The following is a 19,486-nucleotide window of genomic DNA, read 5'->3' as shown; positions in this document are numbered from 1 at the left end:
AGATTAAAATATTAAATCAATTTTTTTAGGTCCTTCTTGCGAGTAGCTACTACCAAAATTATGTTTTTCTAGAACTTTTATTTAAAATGGAGTAGTTGTTACAAAAAACTTGAGAGAATAAAATGCTGCCAGATCTATACAATTTGTTCAACTTTATACTCCGGCTCATCTGGCTTACATCCAACATGAATACGCACCTTGCATTTCTTATGGGATTGATTAGTTTGAAGACCCCCCCCCCATTTCTAGCTACGAAAAAGTTAATATAAAACAAGTAAGAGAGCTATATTCGGCTGTGTCGAATCTTATATACCCTTCACCAAATTATACTTCAAAATACACATTTTAAATATTTTTAGGTAAACAAAATGTATTTGTTTTCCAAAGTAGTTTTTTTCATTTTTTGGAAAAACAAATTTTTTGAATAGTTATTTTAATTTTTTTTAAATTCAGGTTAAAAAATAATTTTTCCGATTTTGACCCATTGTAGGTCCAACTTACTATGGTCTTATATACGTCGTTGCAAAGGTCTTTGAAATATCTATCATTAGATATCCATATTGTCTATATTAATGACTTAGTAATACAGATATAGGTCAAAAATAGGTAAAAAATCGATGTAGTCCTGGTTTTTCCTCATATATCAGCCTTTTGTGGATCGATTTTGCTGATTTTAAATAGGAAACTTCTCGAAAGCATGTCTGACAGAATTTTTGTAGATTTGGATCCCGAAGATATCTGGGGTCTTCAGAAAATTGATTTCAACAGACAGACGTACATGGCTTAATCGACTCCGCTATCTATAAGGATCCAGAATATATACAGCCCAATTATGAATAAAAATTCCCCGGGTTTTTTTTTACATGCTCACGCCTGTGTATTTCTTATGGGAATGTTTGGCTCACAGACCCCCCAAATCTAAACCGTAAAAACTTCATATAAAAAAAATGGTTTTGCTGATGTCAGCCGCGGTGTTGCTCATATGGTGCTGCCACTTGTTATACATATTCTAGCATAGACATAAACCCAAAGTCATATTTGTCAGTATTGCCATAACAACTTCAAAAATGCATTTGTGACATCTTTTGCTGCTGCAATTTTTGGACAAAAATTACGAGGATATTTTTCATTAAAACAAATTGGTTTTGTTAATTTTGATTCCTTTAGAAATAAAAACAATAGTTGTCATCGTTTTAATATCAAATCTTTTTATTATGTGTTTTTTTTAAGAACTTTTGTAAAATAATACAATGGCAGGAAAATGTTTGTGAAATAACGTAATTAAATTTCCTGTTTTTAAAGGAAACTTAACAACGAAAGAAAATTTCTCAAAAATTCTGAACATTTTTATTTTTGGTTGTGGCATTTCATAAAAATTAAGTTTCCTTTGAGTTAACAATGTTGTTTTGTTTGTTGGGTACCATGTAAAAAATTAAATTATGTTAAATCATTATATCAGTACATTTGGGAAAAATAAATAATAAAAAAAATTACATATTTGAATTAAGCAGTTGTTCTTAGGATATAAATATGCCACAATATTAAACAAAAAAAAACTTTAATTAACGATGCTGTATGAGGAGGAGTTGTTGACACAACTGTAATATGTTGATTTTATTTAGTTCTTCGAGTGAATTGGTATCACAAATTTGTGTCCAAATGGACTTTTGTACTTAATACCAGCATCACGATAATATTTATCGGGTATTCCTAAGTTACACAAATACAGTTTGCCACAATTGTTCGATATGCCATTCAGTGGTAATATGGGTAAAATTGCATATTTAATAGAAACGTCAGGAATGCCACTTGGTGGCGGATCAATGGCCAAAATAGATGCTCTTATAAAAAAAACATTGTTTATATTTATATTTAGTACAATTTGCTAATATGTTAAAATGTTACCTGTTTTCACTCAGCCATTTTTTCACATCAATTGACAAATTAGAAGTATTTGTCGCTATTATCACAAGATCAGGAGTAGGTAAAGCTAAAACAACAACACCATTAATAACAACTAGAAAAACCACCAAGTTAAACATTAGTTACCATTTGCAGAGTAAACTACGGTGTTGCCAGTGGCTTTGAAGAGAGAAATCTCTATACTTTTTTGCTCAATGTTGGAATCTTCCTCCAAGTATAGTAAAACTTTTAAACCGTGAGACGCCAATTGGCGGCCAGTTGATGCCCCCACATTACTTGATCTGTTAACATAATATACAAACTATTAAGGTCTTAACAATAAAATTAATATATTTTATATTGCCTAAATTGATCCGACTTTTCACAAATAATTGCAATTGTTGGCCACTGATGACGATTATTGGGGGTTAAGCGTCGAGCGCCTCCTAATAAGAGTATTGCTAAATCAGATGCTCCCCGCGCCAACATGTCTAGTTGACGCTGCAACGACAGACCGCATTTTTGGGCACATGTTTCAATCTTCGAACGAACAAATGACGGTACAGTTGGTATGATAAGACCCTCGTCCGTTACAAAATCATCCGAACCCTCAAATAAAGATTCTATTTGCCTCATTTCAGCCGGCTCGCTGACTATAACATTTTCATCATGACGGTACTTTTTCTGCTGCTGAGCTGAAACGGCATGTTGCACAACATCAGGCTTTTTCCCTGCCTCTAAAGAATCCCAAATGGCTTGCTTATCAAAAAGAGCCAAATTACCCTCAAAATCAAAATCTTCGTGAAGTAGTGGATCATCCATAGAAGTGCCAAATGTCTGATTATGCTTAACACTATTTTCTCTACGTAGCTGTTTGTTACGTTGCTTGCTACGACCAACGTTTCCATTCGTAGCACCATTGGCATTATTAGCATAACCTGCAGCAGTCCGCTGAGTTCTACTATTTACTTGGCCACCGCCATTTCCGCTTGAGTACGATGTACCGTTATTTTGATTGGTGTAGAATGTTTCTTTATTCTGAACAATGTCAATTGGTTTACTCGCTGCACCACTACTGCTGCAGCTTTCGGCATTGCAACAATTAGACGTGGAACATAATGATGCTGAGCAACAAGCTCCCGCTATTCCAGATGAGGCGAGACGTACTTCTACTTTGTGCGGAATCAAATTTCCAAAAAATTTTGCAACACTACTGGAAGTCAATGTTGATGTTTGTGGTGGTGAAGATTTCGTGTTGCCGTAAAAAACCTGTTGCGCACTTGATGCTCTTGATATGTTTTGTGTGGCGCTGTAAAAAAACAACATTTGGAATACAAAGATTTCAAAGCATACAAAAAGTATTCACCAAATTACCTAGTGTCATGGTTAGTATTTGGGTTCACATTCATTTTTGTCAACTTGTTACTGAGTGCCGAATTTATATCGAAGCCCTCGATTTGTTGTTGATCAGGAGCTCTAGATGTCGTATTACTTTGTACTAATGTTAAAGAACCAGAACTGGCAAAATTAGGCTGTTTAACGGGTGTAGGTTTGTTGATAACCGCAGGTGTCATAGAACTCTGTCCATTATACGAAGGAATCAAACTAATCTTTAATATATCCGATGACCGTAAAGTCACCTCAGCGTCTTGTTTTCGTAGAGGCACGCCATTCCTGAACGCCCGTACAATTGTTATTTCTGACGGTGTGCACTGTGATATGATACCTTGAAAAACTCCCAGCTTCACGTCACATTCAATGGAAACCGCTTTTCCCGTCCAATCTTCATCCATTTTTGCGTTCTACTGCAATTACCGAATGGTTTCTTCCGTTAATATCGAAAACACTATAACTAGCTGTCCTGATCTTATTGTTTTTGCAAATAATTATTAATAATTCTGCACTTTTTACTTAATCATTCACAAATCTATGCAAAAAGAATAAAAAAGCACAACAAATGGTATTTCTTTTATAAAAGAATTAAACGAGTTCTGTAAAATTGTTGGGAATAATAATTGATAATTTGATATAAATGATATTTTTGCAATTGCTTAAAATAATCGCACGTTTTCATTAATTTTTTCATACAAATGTCTTTATTTTAATTCTTTCTAAAATTTTCACGATTTCTCCAATAAGCATTCGCTGCAATCGCAACATGCATAGTTGTAAAAAATGTAAGGTTTGACAATTTCAAGTGTTTGTTGGAATATTGTTTGGTTGTGAATTGTTTTCTATGGCAAATAATGAAAATAATTTCGATCACACAACAAATTAAATTTTTTCATATCTCTTTTTCATAAGCAGTTGAAGTGGTTTTAATTATTATGAGTTCTATATATTGAGTTTTGGTTATGTGGAGAAAATATCTATTTTATATTTTGAAGGAGTTGGTCTCAATATTTCTAGACAAATTAAATACTATTAAGGACCGCTAGTTTCAGAATTGGAGACCTAATATCTACAAAAATACGCTTGCATGTGGGTTATATGTTTTAGTTCAAGAAATATTTATGTCATAATTTTTTTTTAATTTTTGGCCGACTTTTTCTGTTTATTTGTTAATCTGACAGATCTACATTGGCTTAGAAAAGTTTTTTGAAATATTAGTTATATTCCTGATAAAGTTTTAAATAAATTAGACAAAAGTTCCATACAGTTATCTGGTCCCTATAAAAAGTTACGCACATCAAAATTCTCTTATAGAAAAAATTTCTTCGGGCTCGTAAAGAACACTTAACATAAATGGGTCCCATTTAAGGGAATATGACCGCCATCTTCACTCTCCAATTTTTAATATTGGAGATAAATTTTAGATTAATCTAAAAATGTCCAATTAAGTTCCCGATTTATAAAAAAAAATATTTTTATTTTTTATATTTTTATTCCAAGTGAAGATAATTTAAATTTTACATTGATATAAGCATTAAATAGAGTTAAATCTTTAGATAGTGTTGATAATATTGCGCCTTCTTGTATCTGCCGTCCATCAGTGATCCGTTCTGGACCTTTTTTGAATGATCACAGCCGTCCTCGCTGAGAGTTTAATTCAACCAACTTAAGGAGAGTCAAAAAAATGTTTATTTTTAATTCAAAAATAATATTGGAATTCAAAACTAATATTTAGTAGTATTTTGTTAACATACCTAAATATACATCACTGTAACATTTGGTCTGTAAAAACAACTGCGTGCCATCGCGCTTTTGCCGGTGGTTTTTTATGTACGTTTATCGTTTGTATTCATTTTATTTGGGTTTATTAAACAAATTAGAAATTTTTGGCAAAATCATAGATTTTATTAGTTTCAATCAAACGCGTATTTTTGGATTTTGTTTAGTTTTTTATTTTATTATTTTTGTTCGGTCACGAGTAGAAAATGTCCGATGACGATGTACAATATGTTAAGCGGCAAAGAACTCTTTATTATGGTTCACTAGAGGACGCCGAGCGTAAACGTATGCTGTCAGGGGGTACGTCGAATATTACTGCTGCAACGACATCATCCCAACTGGAGGATATCGAGTCAGATGAAGATTATGATGAACAGAAAAAACAAGGAACAACAGTTGCACCTCCGCCTACTGCCGCCGCCCTAGCAAATAAAATTGACGATGACTACTTCGATTTGGAAACAGAAATATCAAAGGATAAAGTAGCGCTACTAGAAGAATTTGAGCGCAAGAAGCGAGCTCGACAAATTAACGTTTCTACCGATGATGCCGAAATCAAACGGAATTTACGACAGCTTAATGAGCCCATTTGTTATTTTGGCGAGGGACCTGCTGAGCGCAGAAGGCGTCTCAGAGAATTATTAGCATCGTTGGGGGAAAATGCTATAAAACAAAAATTGGCTGAAGAAGAAGAAAGAAAGCAATTGCAAAAAGAACAGGAGACAACATGGTACCACGAGGGACCAGAAACACTTAGAATAGCACGGCTATGGATTGCCGATTATTCTTTACCCAGAGCGAGGGAACGTTTAGAGAAAGCTAAGGAGGCTCTTGAAATACCGAGTGCTACCAGAGCTGGTCGCATGGTGGAATTGCAAAAACGCTTACAATCTTTGGCTCCATATTCCAGTCAGGTAGGTGATACCCGGCCACTGGGAGGATGCGCTTTCAATCATGATTCATCTCTCTTGATGACATCGTCTTGGTCAGGTTTATGCAAAGTTTGGCGGGTACCCGATTGCAAGTTAGAACAGACTCTGCGTGGCCATACGAGTTATGTGGGAGGAGTAGCTTTTCGTCCCGGAGTATCGTTTGAGGACAAAAATGTGGTGGCTATGGCTTCTGGAGGCCATGATGGTGCCGTTAAGCTATGGGGATTTGATTCAGAGGAATCAATTGCAGACATAACGGGCCATATGCCTCATCGAGTGTCGAAATTAAATTTTCATCCATCTGGACGTTTCCTAGCCACAGCATGTTACGATGCATCGTGGCGCTTATGGGACTTGGAGCAAAAGACTGAAGTACTTCATCAGGAAGGTCATGCAAAGGCTGTACATTGTTTAAGCTTTCAATCGGAAGGAAGTGTTATAGTTACAGGCGGCTTGGATGCTTTCGGCAGAGTTTGGGACTTACGAACAGGTTTTTATCTAAACTTTACTTTCATTTACGTATTCATTTAACCATAAATTAAAACGTTTTAAGGTCGCTGTATTATGTTTTTGGAAGGACATTTGGGTTCTATATTCGGTGCGGACTTTTCACCCAATGGCTATCACATTGCAACCGGTTCGCAAGACAACACTTGCAAAATATGGGATCTGCGACGTCGTCAATCAGTATACACAATACCGGCTCATGTAAATCTTATTTCTGACGTCAAGTACCAAGGTGACGGTGGCAGTTTTCTCGTTACATGTTCTTACGACTGCACTACTAAAATATGGTCAAACAAAACTTGGCAGCCGCTTAAAACTCTGCAGGGTCACGATGGCAAAGTGGTTTCATTAGATATATCACCAGACTCGCAATATATAGCTACCACATCCTTCGATCGTACATTTAAGTTATGGTCTCCCGAAAGTTAATCCCAATTCTATTCTAATTACAGATAATAGTCTAGATTTTATTTAAAGTTGTTAATTATCACTTTCAAGTAAATTTCATAACACTTTGAAGATGTATTGCAAAATTATTGGCAACATTTTTCAAAGACTTTAGAAAATGTTATTATTGACTGAACATAGCCCAAAACAACAAACTCCATATTTCTACACATGTTTTTCATTAATCGTTTGTATTTTTTTTTGTTAAAATAAATAAAAAAACATTGTTAAACTAATCTATTAAACCCACAACAAATTATTTTATTTTAGAAAATGTGTAGTATATAACTCGAATTTGTATGCAACAATTTCTCATACCCAATAAATATATTGATGACATAAATATGTCAATAAGCTTAATCGATGTCTACGACATTGCAAAGTTGAATTTCGTATCTATAAGGATCTAGATCTATCGCCAAAAACGTAATATTTTGGGAATCCTTATACAACAATCATAGTTCAATTTCTGAGGGGTAGAACAATTTGTTTTGCCAATCGACCCAGTCTAATGTGTATAATATATGAACAATTATGTGACAAATGTAAGATAAAAGGATGTAAAAATTCTCAACATTTTCAACCATTGTGAATTGTTAAAAAAGAGTTGTTTTTCAAGGCTTAATAATGAAGTGATGTGATGACGTGAATAGCTCTATTAATTAAAGATAAACGCTATAAAGAAAACATTTTTATTAGCGGTGTTTGAGTTTCATTCCTTTATTGAACTTGAGTTAATCAATCTATAATATATATAGTATGTATTGTATAAAATATTCGCTAAATATAAGGACAAGTCTATTATCTTTTGACTGAGATTATTTTAGTTGTTTGTTATAATCATATTGATCGAGCAATCAATAAATGCAATATAAATGAGTTTAACTTATAGTCTAAATTCTTAAATTATATGAAATTGCACATGAACAAAAATCGCATTGCCACGTTTTTTTTTTATATATATTTTTTTTTGAAACTACATACAAGCAACTTAAATACGATAGTTGCAAAAATTTGACACTAATAAATAAATTAAATTTGTATTGAGTAACAATATACTATGGACTATATTTTTGCAGACATATACAATATTTAATTTTGTCTACAAAAAAATGTCACTTGATCTTGACCTTCGTTATTTTATTGTTTTCATAAGTGTCTAGATAAAAATGTGTGTGTTTTTACTGTAATCAGTTATTAAGTTATTTATTAAAGTTAAATTTTCACAGCTAACATAGTTGAGTTTCTTGTGGTTCTAATTAAATGCAAGAATGCTATTTTTGTTTAAAATATTTTGACAGACCTTGTAATAGGTAAAATATGTATTAACGTTTACAAATTGCATCCTGGGTCTTCCGATTTACTATTAACTCGGTACACCTCTGCTTCATACAGTAGTTTAAACATAAAATTTTTTTTTAATTTCTAAAAGTTTGCCATTTTTTTATTTTTAAGAATACAAAAAATACACAATGTGTGTATTCTTTGGCGGGAAAATGGCTTAACTTGTGGAAATTAAAAAAAAAATGTCTTATAATCATCTTACAATTAATATTATACTAAAATATTGTGATCTGTACATAAATTTGATTATGATGATACCACTTTCAGTTGCTTGACTTCTGAATTGGTAAATAAGGTAGTCTTCAGTTTAAACAGAAGTATCAGGTGATGCCGACATTGGTTTTTGACATTCCGATTCGGGAGATTTCTTTTCGCCATTCTCTTCGGGCGCTATATCAATGCGGTGCGCTTTACTCCATACCACCAAGTCCATTATGAAAGCCAGAAACATTATACCTGCAGTTATGCCTAAGAAAATAAATAAATAAGAAATAATAAATTGTTATCAAATTTGCCCAATATGGTGGATTGTCAAACTTACCTAAGAAATAGTGCCTAAATGTTTCTGAATCGTAGAGAGAACAAGCTCCATGTTTGCCACAAACTGACCTCCAGATGAGACACGCTGAGTCAACTACAGCGCCGTATATAATTGGACAAGGAACATTTCCAAAAAGACCAATTGCCGATTGTATTAAACCCATGGCCATAGCTTTATCTAAACAAATTGCATATATACAAATATATTATATAAAATTCAAGTACACGCAATTAACTGTTATACCTTTAGGATGTGTGCACCTCATTACCAGAAGCATACTACCCACTTCCGAAGTTGAATGCATAAAAACACAAATTGCGAATATAATTATGAAAACAATAAAGTTTTTGCAATTGCTATCACAATAACCACTAATTGCCTCATATGGATATTTTTCGTTTCCTTCAGATACTGCAAAATAAATTGTAAATTTAAAAAACCATTAAAACTCTAGGTGTTACAAGTATGTACTCACAGTCCGGAATACAAGAACATTGAGAAAAAACTGTATGATTATCTTCCTTGCGTATGCCTGAATCCCAACATCCAGCATGACAGGATGAAATATAGATCTTTCCATTGACCCCGCAAATGGGTGCGAATTGTTCTTTATCACACGTACAATTAAGGACAGCGTTGCAAACAGGCTCTATTACAGCTGGACTAAAAATACAAACAAGTAATTGAAAATTTAAGCGACCTCCTTCAGAATATTTACATTGTTCCAGTATTTGTCAAATTTACAGGCTGTGGTCAGAAATAATCTGAAATGTTGTCTATAGCAACGACCTGCAAATCTGATTGGTACCAGAACAAAGCATTCGTATTATTTACTTACGATGTACTTGTTGCTGGTTTATAGCCGGCAAAGTCATACATATTACAACCCACAAACATTAGAATGACCATACCAGCGGAATAAACCAAAGCTGTTAATGCTATCCATGCCGCTACTGCTCTCGCAGTTGGCTTAAATTTAAATATAACAAGTCCTGATACCACAATACCTATACCCATGACAAGAATGCCACAAAAAGCGGCTACCATGTTGGCGTCGTACGGGGCCAAACGAAATTGTGTCTCTAGATATTTGGGCAAAAAAGTGTACAGACCGGCAATGGGTAGCAAGTGAAAGACACAAGAAGCTGTCCGAAACATTAATATGTCGTTGCTCAGCTGGCGTTTAACAGTCTTTGGAAAATCTGGAAATTAATTTGTAGAAATTATTAAGTCTAGTTTTTAGGTTAAAAAATAACTATAAATTGTGAAAATATAAATTATTAATAGCTTTACTTAGGTCTAGTTTTCGGAATTCTGTTCAACTATATTATTGGTTAAACGTAGCTAAACATTATGAGTGGGGTTTTTAGTTGATACAATGTTAATTAATAATCAGATAAGTTAATTAATTTTGAGGAATGAACATTAAACTATCAAAAACTAGACCTTCATGTTCAATTTACCTTTTAAACGGGGCTTTTCTTCTGGCTCCGCTGGTTCCTTCAAAGTTACCGTCGACTTTTCCTGTGCCGCACCCGGTTGAGGCTTCTTACCACGCAATTGCTTTGGGAACGAAAACATTGCAATCGATGATAACAGCATTAGGCTACCAATTACAACAGGTCCCAACCACCAGGCGCCTATCCAGCGTGGATCACTGGCATCAAATCCAGGATTTGTAAAGTTTACATACCAACGCGTACACACTGAACCCACAATGAAACCTGATGCGGGTCCCAGTATTCTAACACCAATTGTAATGGCCATATACATGGCCGACTGCTTGCTGGCAACATTGTCATCGATATAGGGTATTCCCAGAGTAGAAACCGCAGTTTGACCGATGCCTGAACTAAGTAAACTTCCAAAAAATATACATAGAACAATAACAGTGATTTTCGAGTGAGATACTTGTTCAAGCTTACGATCTTCATTACACTCTGCAAATAAAAAAAAATTAAAAAAGAAAGCATAATTAGGAAGGAACTATAAATTCAGATTAAATAATCCCACTAGAAACAAAGTACATAAATCAAAGGACTACCAAAATATAAGATCGATATCGATCGGAATTTCCATTTAATTCAACTGTATTGGTTATGTATTTCCATATGGGCTCGATTAAATTAAGACTGAAATAAATAAATTACCCGTTTGACGTAATCAAAGGTTCGTAAGAATTAATTTTCAATTCAAGTTTCAAAATCTATTTAAATACATTCTCTCAACAATTCTATTAATCCATTCAAAATTAACTCGGTGTCTTAATTTCATAGTACTTATCTTTAAAAATATTTCCAATCAATTAGTTTGGATTTTCAGAAATTGTTTGATAAATCTGAAGTTTTTCTTAAAAATTGGTCTAGTTTGGAGAGGGCTGAGCGGGGCCCTGTTCCCTAAAGTGAGCCAATTTTAATTTGATACGAATTTACATTAAGTTTTCTTTCAGAAACATATACAAAATATATACGGGTCCGAAGAAACTTGTTTAATATTATTTAAAATTTGATCAGAGATCTAAAAAAAAGTCGGACTAATATTAAAAAAAACTGTCAACACAAATACATATCTCTTAATCTTAATTGGTAGATATTTTGGTAATTTTTAAAAAAAAATAGATGAGCAAATTTGGGTGTTCGCCCACTAAACACCATTCCCAGTAATACAAATCAACTCAAAAACTCCTCAGCACTGACTATGTGGAATTGCATTAAGATATCTTCAATCATACACGAGCTACCGAATTATTTACAAACTAAAAATTGTAATTTTTTGTTTTTTTCCTCTCTAACATTTTTTTTAGGAATCTAATAACTTTCACGAATTGAAACATTCACTTACCTGTTGTGGAATTCTGAGGATAATCGTCAACATGACAGAGATTCATTTCCATGTGTCGAGCAGTCATCATAGAAGAGGAGTTGTGACTATGTTCACTCATATGAAACGCTAATGAAGAGGTTTCCGAATTGTTCATTTTGATTGGACTATTTTTACTCATTAAAGCTGTTGACTGTATCAGCTCATTTCCAAATATAAAATGAGGTAGAGCACAAGCAAACGCAGCAATTGAAAAAAGCACCATGCCACAGGCAATCCAACGAGGACGATGGCCGCGTCCAGCAAAATATGTCAGTAACATTGCGGTACTTATTTGTCCCATTTCACTAGCACTTAACAGAAATCCTGTAGTTTTTGACTTGATTTGAAAGAGTTTTTCAATGGTGGTAATGACCGATACGAAATAAGTCATATACATGCCTTGCAATATGTAGGCCACCAAAAAGACCACCATAAACATATGTGTGGAAGCAAAATTACGAGCCCATTTGGGCTTGCAGCCAAATAGGCCGCAGCCTTCTTCCTCTATGCTCGAATTGTCATCTGCATAGTTTTTGATGTCTGGTTTCTCTTTATACAAACCAGTTAGTGGATCATGTTCATCGCATTTATCTATCAGTCCAGTAGCAGTACCTGTTTTTCCATTTATTACAGGTCCATTGTTATTACTACGATGCAAGGAATTATCTAAACCTTTTGTCTTTATCTTATCGCCATTCCAATCGTTGTTATTACTAACTTCACCGGTGTAAATAGCATCACCTGATTCGTTGGTATGGTTTAATTTTTCTAAATTCGCTTTAGTCAAGGCCGAATTTTTACTGCCATTTTCCAGTAGAGGTGTCCACACTTGTGTTGAATCGCGACGTTTGTCATTCGCATTCGAATTCACATGACCATTATCTACCTGAATATTATCAATTGCCGGTTCTATATTTTCATGACATTTGTCTGCATTGCATTCTCCAGTGTTTTGTTCATTGTTCGTCGTGTTATCGACATTTTTGGTAACCACTGAATACATAATTATTAGTCTATTAAAAAAAATCCAATTACTTTATAAAATTGTGTCCAACATCTAGGATGGCTGCATTTAATATTTGTTTGTGATCGGTGCTAGATATGTTGCTGTTGACTGGGCTACGTCCAGATGTTAATATCCATGATAAAACCGGACTGATTTGTTTTTTCTTTGATATTTTTGGAATCCTTTTTTTTTAGTAAAGTAGGTAGGTATTTTATTAGGTGCGTTTGTTTATAGTTAGTACATACTAAGTTGTTTGAGGTAGATTTGTTAAAAATATTGGCAGTATGGCAGAATCTATTGGAATAAAAAGAATCAAAATTAATATACATACATACATACATATACATATATTTATATAAATGCAATTTAATTAAGATCTTATGATAATAATGAAGATCGTCATATGTATGTATGTTCGTAAATAAATTCCAAATGGAGTTTATTATATCATTTCAAATGCTTGCATAGTGAAGTATGCACATTTAAACATTTCAAATAAACGAACAAATGCGTACATTAGGTCATGAAATTCATGTACATATGTATGTATAAATAAATAAATGTACGGGTACTCGTATAATTTGCTTTCACTTTTGTTATAATACTACAAATCGAATGACCTTGAAAATGTTTACTTTTATTAAGAATCTACAATAAAATTCACAACAATTTCCACAAGTATGCACGTCTAGCAGCGCTGAGTGCGAAAACTGAACTAATCTTCCACAGAGCTGCATACAAATCTTATCAGTAACCCACACATGTACTATGTATGTAAGTACATATGTAGTACATAACTTAAATATGTATGTATGGATGTATATACATATGTACATATATGCATGAATGTTGAGCTACCGATTCCAATGCATACCCATATTTATGTATATACTACATACATACATATATGTTTCTGTATCTTTGATGTACTTTGTTATATTTGTATTAATTTTTTGGACTCAAATCTTCTTTAGAATTTTTTTTTTAAAACTTTAATCACAACTTCTTTACACATTGCCATAATAACAGTATTCATGTAATAAATGTCTGTACAAATCCTGTAAGCAAATTATATGCAAATAAAAGCACAATATGCAATTATAACATAATATGCAACATCAAATCGATGACATTTTGATGCAAACGATCTGATTTGGAAAAGTAATTGGTAAAAAAAGATTTAAAAAAAAGACTATAAATAATGTTTTGCATGAAAATTGAATATTTTCAAGTTAGATTTTCAGATTCTGCAACAAAGTACAAAGGAATCGTAATTCCTTTGTACATATTCAAAATCTATTACTAAACTTAACAATGGTTTATTAAGCACTTTTTCAATAAAAAATTCTGGTTGTAAACCATTGATAACTTTAATAATCCTTTTTGAATATAGGGCTAAATATTTCTTCACATTGTATCCGTCTTATTGAATTTTGGAATTGAATTTATATTAATATTCAGCCCAATTATGAATAAAAAATTACGCGGGAGTTTGTTCCCTGGGAGTTTTTTCCCATTGAATTTGAATAGGAAAAATGGGAAAAGGGGAAAAACTCCCGGGGAACTTTTATTCATAATTGGGCTGATTAAGAATTTCATCAAAACTTGTTGTTGACATATTCACCGAAAAAATAGAAGTTCATGTGTACAGCGAACTAAAATTTTCCTAACAGCAATTCTTATAATAATATACGTCATCTTTGTAGAATCTACATTAGACCGCTACAAAAAAAATATTTGCAAAATTTTAACACAGTTATTATTATTATTACACGTTCTGCTAGAATAATATCGTTAACACGTGCCTCAATTAGTTTTTTGAAATTTTGTAATATTTGTATTATTTTTATACCCTCCACCAAAAAGATGACAGTAGATTGATTTTGTCATTGCATTTGCAACACTTTGAAATATTAGTTTACAAAAGTATATGTAAGTATATTCTTGGTAGTTTATTGTAAGACGATCTAGCTGGGTCCGTCGGTCTGTCTGTTATAATATAAAAAAGTTGAAATAAAATAATTACTGCTAACTTATGTATCAAAAAATTAATAAAATATGTATGTTGAACTGGTATAATAAAGTTTTGAATCAAAATACATATATGAAAAACTTTGTTTGGTCTTGCCACTATATATATTTAGTTTTTGATAACATTTAAATGCAAGAATCATGAAATTAACAAAATCGGGCTACTCTTGTCACACTTTCCGAGCGATAGCAACAATTGAGATCTACGTTTGGATATAGTAATGAACCGTTTGGACTGTCTAAGTCCTGGTAAATTACCCTAAAATCAGGCAAATGCCGATTCAACCCAAGAACGAATACGTTCCATAGTGTAACCACGTGGGATGCCAAAGAACGGTTCAGGACCTATGAACGTGAACGTCATTCCCACGACAGCCGGTTCTACGCACCGGAATGACCCGAGTTCACTCGGCCAAGGGCTGTCAACTCAGAAAACACTGCTGCTACAACCAAATATATTGATGGAAATGTTTCCATTGGGATACCTTTTGAAAATTGGGTCCATAAATATGACCATTAGGCTGTTGGGAACCATCATTTTCCTGCCCTTTCAGATATAAGGACCCTAAACTTCCCTTGTAACACCAAAGTTGGTGACATGTAGTCTGATACTGCAGTACTAGGATCATTCCCAAAGATGCCTAGAAAGCGCATGAGCCCAACCAGATCACCCGACACTACACGGGATATCCCGGGTAATCTGGGTCCCCATGGACCCAGTAATAGAAATACAGATGAGGCGATAGACCTTATCAAGTAATGATCTCGGAGTCATCTGTTCCACTTTATTGCTAAGGCGGCATATGTTATTATGGGCCTTATCACCGAGTTTAACCAAAAAGTCGCTGGCATTCATAATTGCCCTAGTAGTTTTTTTTTATAGTGTTGGATAAGTGAGAATTCCAAGTGAGGGTCCTATCAGGTGGCACCCCAAGATATTTTACCTTTTTGGAAAACCCTATAGATGGTAGCATTTCCAAAATTCATTTCCTTATAATCTACGAACTCCATTCCTATGGAAAATTGTAGATCGCAAAAGCAGTAATAAAGAACAAGGGATATCTAACAAAATACAGAGTCGCTAAAAGGGCCAGAGTGTTTTTAAGTTTCCATTGTTTTGTAAATACCATAATAATGAATACTTATTAGTTAGTTTTCGTATATAGGCAAAAATCCAAAGCCCAGAGATATCCCACGGACCCACATGTAGTATCAATATATCAGTTGTACACATGAGTATTTTGATATTGATTTAACGGCAAATTCTAAATTTAAATTGTAGGAATTGATCCTATTTTTGATATTGGAATTGATCTTAATTTAGCAATTTATTGCTGTGGGAGAACCCTAATGTACATAAATAATAAATAAATAAATACATACATATTCGTATATATGGCACTTCTTTTATATGCAATTGATAAATTCATTACTTTTTTTTTGGGTGTACCGTGTCGTGTACATATTTAGATACACTTTATCTTATCTACTCTGTATGTCATTTAAATCAAATCATAAGTAAATGAGTGCATTTTATATATATATTTTTTTTTAATGACTAGCGATTATTTTATACACTTTATAGCTACTTACTCTAAACTATATTTGCATGGATACGATAGCTAGAATTCGCCAAATTCATTTATGAATGCATTTTGCATTACATTCATTTTAAATAATATAAAACTTTACTTGGATTCCTACACTATAATAAATCAGAGTTCTGTAGTTCAACGGACCTGCTAAGCAAAAAAAAAAAGAATATACAATAAAAATTGGACCAAGTGTCTCCTTATCTCGTTTCAATTTATTTTATTCAACTTATTAACTAAATAAATATTTAATTACACACATCATCACAATTTACTCTATATTATTGAATATACATAGTACATATGTGTTTTTTCTTTATTTTTATTTTTGTTAAACCATAAAGAAATAAATAAATAAAGAAATATTGAAAGTGAAGAGTGATTACGTTAGGAAATGATAAAAAAAAAATTGCTTCTTCAAGACTGGTTAGACCGCATTTTACTTTCAGTATGCTGCATCATGGATGTTGTGAATGTATGCTGCTGCTGTTACTGCTGCTGGATGTATGTGGTTGATGGTATGTTGTTGTATGTTGTAGTCTGTGGTGGAACAACAGAAAGCCGCAACAAGAGCAGCATCATAATACCATACCACCACCAAAGACAGGTGCGTTTAAAAACTTGTTTATGCATCACGTTGCATACAAGATTTTGTAACAATTTCAATTAAAAATAGTAAGTATTTATCTAATCAAATCGAATAGACGAAATAACTAGTTAGTTGTTTATTGTAAATAAATTACGAGTAATATTTATTATTTAATTAATTGTAATTGTTATTGTAAATTATAAAGAGTGCTTGCTACCTGGCCTGCCTGCCTGCCTGTCATAGAAGTAGGGCAAGGAACTCTAATGCAATTACATTTTTTTTTACTCTCAGTCGATTTAATAACGTTAAAAACCTTTAGCAATTTGTCATTGAGGACTTCGTCCATATCACAATGACCTTGGTGTATCGGTTTTAGTTCTAACTAACCCTTAACTTAACCTACATTATTATGTATACTTTACTATACTGCATTCCAATTAGCCAATTTTCTAAAATAAATTTACAGTGGTATTTTTGAATTATTACAGAGTAATTATAATAAATGATTTTGAGCCAAATTAAAAATCTACTTTCAAATTATATATAATAATATTCTTAATACTCAGAGCTGTAAATGAATCATTCTTTTTTGATTTTAATTCGTTACGAATTAGCTAAATTTTGAATTAATTCATTTCACAACGAAAAAGAATTGAAAGAAATTTGAATCAATTCAAACGAATTAGGCAGAAATAAATTTCAATTCATTTCCAATTCAAATGAATTTGAGAAAAGGTTGCAATTCGTTTCCAATTCAAATGAATTTGTAGAATTCGTTTCTAATTCAAATCTATTTGTCAAAGAGAATTGCAATACATTTCCAATTTGTTTGAATTCAATTGATTTTGAATTAATTCAAATGAATGAAATCAAAAATGAATTGCAATCAATCGAATTCAAGAGCAGTTCTCTAGGGGAATGAAAAATTAAAATTTCTCCTACCAAATTCAAAATATTCAGTACAAAAATTGAAAAACCTTGTCCTGGATCCGCGCCTGATCAAAGAAAACATGGTGTATCCTTATCAGACATTTGTTGAACAGCATACTTTTCCAATATCAAAATTTGAGTTCAAACCTTTAACCACAGACACTTAATTGGTGGACAAAGAAGAGATACCACAATTGCTGTTTTGACTGTTGCATCTAAGTTATAGAAATTGTAAAATCTTTTTTTCGTCAATTCAAATGAGTTGGAAATGAATTGCTAATTCTTTTTCTAATCCATTTGAATTAATTCAAAATCAATTCAATTCAAATGAATTGCAATTCTCTTTGACAAATTCATTTGAATTCGAAACGAATTCTACAAATTCATTTGAATTGGAAACGATCTGCAATTCATTTTTACCAAATTCATTTGAATTGTCTCAAATTTCATTCACTTAATTTTTTTGTGTGAATGATTCGCGAATTAATTCAAAAATGAATGTTATTACTTCAGTATGGAGTAAAATAAATAATAACATTACTATACAAACAAATTATTTTGAAAACGGCTCCTAGGGCAAATCTTCTTGTATAATTTTAGGACACTAATCCCAAATAAGTCAAATAAAATTAAAATCGTACTTGCAGTTTTCAGTGTTCACTAAAAATTCAGCTTTTTAGCAGTTTTAAAAACTATTTTTGGATTCAAAATCTACGGAAGTTAAACTCTTAATTGTTATTTTAGTATTTAAGAATGTTTGCAGGAATAAGAAAGGTATTGAAAAATTCTCATTGTTCATTTTAATGCCATTTGTTTTTAGTACACCTAAAATGTATTTAAATATTTTGATTACTGCAGAAACTAGATAATTTTGTGATTAATATTTTATTTTAAAAATTTAAAAAAAAAATTACATCACAGATTGTTACAGAAATGCAGCAAATGACAGTCGTCAAAAAATTAATATCGAACCGTATGGTTCTTTTGACTTTCTACAACCAGTTTTAAATGATTTTTTTTTTTGCAGAGACAGAGGTGAAAAAAAATTGGGAAAATTAAATTTTGGACAAAATTAAAAAAAAAACAAGTAATAGTGCTATATTCGGCTGTGCCGAATCTTAAATACCCTTCACCAAATTATACTTCAAAATTTTTTTTTTTAAATTTAATTTTTTTTTTTTTAAATTTAAAAAATTTTTTTTTTTTAAATTTTTTAAAAAATTTTTTTTTATTTTTTAATTTTTTTTTTAAAAAAAAAAAAATCTGGTTCAAAATTTTTTCCCGATTTTGACCCATTGTAGGTCCAACTTTCTATGGTCTTATATACGTCGTTGCAAATGTCTTTGAAATATCTATCATTAGATATCCATATTGTCTATATTAATGTCTTAGTAATCCAGATATAGGTAAAAAAATAGGTCAAAGATCGAGGTTGTCTTGGTTTTTTCCTCATATCTCAGCCATTTGTGGACCGATTTTGCTGATTTTAAATAGCAAAATTCTCGAAAGCATGTCTGACAGAATTATTGAAGATTTGGATCCCGAAGATATCTGGGGTCTTCAGAAAACTGATTTCAACAGACAGACAGACAGACAGACGGACGGACGGACGGACAGACAGACAGACAGATA

At 32.5% G+C, this 19,486-nt stretch overlaps 3 protein-coding genes across 3 annotated transcripts in view; 1 reads left to right on the top strand and 2 right to left on the bottom strand.

The window, feature by feature from the left end:
• Window positions 1–1,182: 1,182 nt before the first annotated feature.
• Edc3 (Enhancer of mRNA-decapping protein 3) lies at window positions 1,183–4,044 on the bottom strand. Its single transcript, XM_065504882.1, has 5 exons — window positions 3,277–4,044; window positions 2,267–3,211; window positions 2,050–2,204; window positions 1,906–1,990; window positions 1,183–1,841 (listed from the first exon to the last, which is right to left on the bottom strand). The coding sequence occupies exons 1-5, from the start codon at window positions 3,693–3,695 to the stop codon at window positions 1,619–1,621; spliced, it is 1,827 nt and encodes a 608-aa protein (XP_065360954.1). The 5' UTR covers window positions 3,696–4,044; the 3' UTR covers window positions 1,183–1,618.
• Window positions 4,045–5,104: 1,060 nt separating this feature from the next.
• Window positions 5,105–7,215, top strand: U4-U6-60K (U4-U6 small nuclear riboprotein factor 60K). The gene is made up of 2 exons (XM_065504617.1): window positions 5,105–6,495; window positions 6,559–7,215. Exons 1-2 carry the CDS (start codon window positions 5,280–5,282, stop codon window positions 6,939–6,941), a joined length of 1,599 nt encoding a protein of 532 aa, XP_065360689.1. The 5' UTR covers window positions 5,105–5,279; the 3' UTR covers window positions 6,942–7,215.
• Window positions 7,216–7,648: 433 nt separating this feature from the next.
• Window positions 7,649–19,486, bottom strand: part of Oatp74D (Organic anion transporting polypeptide 74D) — a 25,159-nt gene continuing 13,321 nt past the window's right edge. The window contains exons 2-8 of the mRNA XM_065502728.1: window positions 11,686–13,006; window positions 10,308–10,784; window positions 9,683–10,046; window positions 9,320–9,507; window positions 9,088–9,255; window positions 8,845–9,021; window positions 7,649–8,771 (exon numbers count right to left, since the gene is read on the bottom strand). Of these exons, the coding sequence (XP_065358800.1) occupies window positions 8,611–8,771; window positions 8,845–9,021; window positions 9,088–9,255; window positions 9,320–9,507; window positions 9,683–10,046; window positions 10,308–10,784; window positions 11,686–12,709 (2,559 nt within the window). The 5' untranslated portion in view covers window positions 12,710–13,006 and the 3' untranslated portion in view covers window positions 7,649–8,610. The remainder of the gene's footprint in view (window positions 8,772–8,844; window positions 9,022–9,087; window positions 9,256–9,319; window positions 9,508–9,682; window positions 10,047–10,307; window positions 10,785–11,685; window positions 13,007–19,486) is intronic.

Source organism: Calliphora vicina, chromosome 3 (genome assembly GCF_958450345.1).
Source record: "Calliphora vicina chromosome 3, idCalVici1.1, whole genome shotgun sequence".
Lineage (NCBI taxonomy): Eukaryota > Metazoa > Arthropoda > Insecta > Diptera > Calliphoridae > Calliphora > Calliphora vicina.
This window is presented reverse-complemented; position numbering and strand designations above follow the sequence as displayed.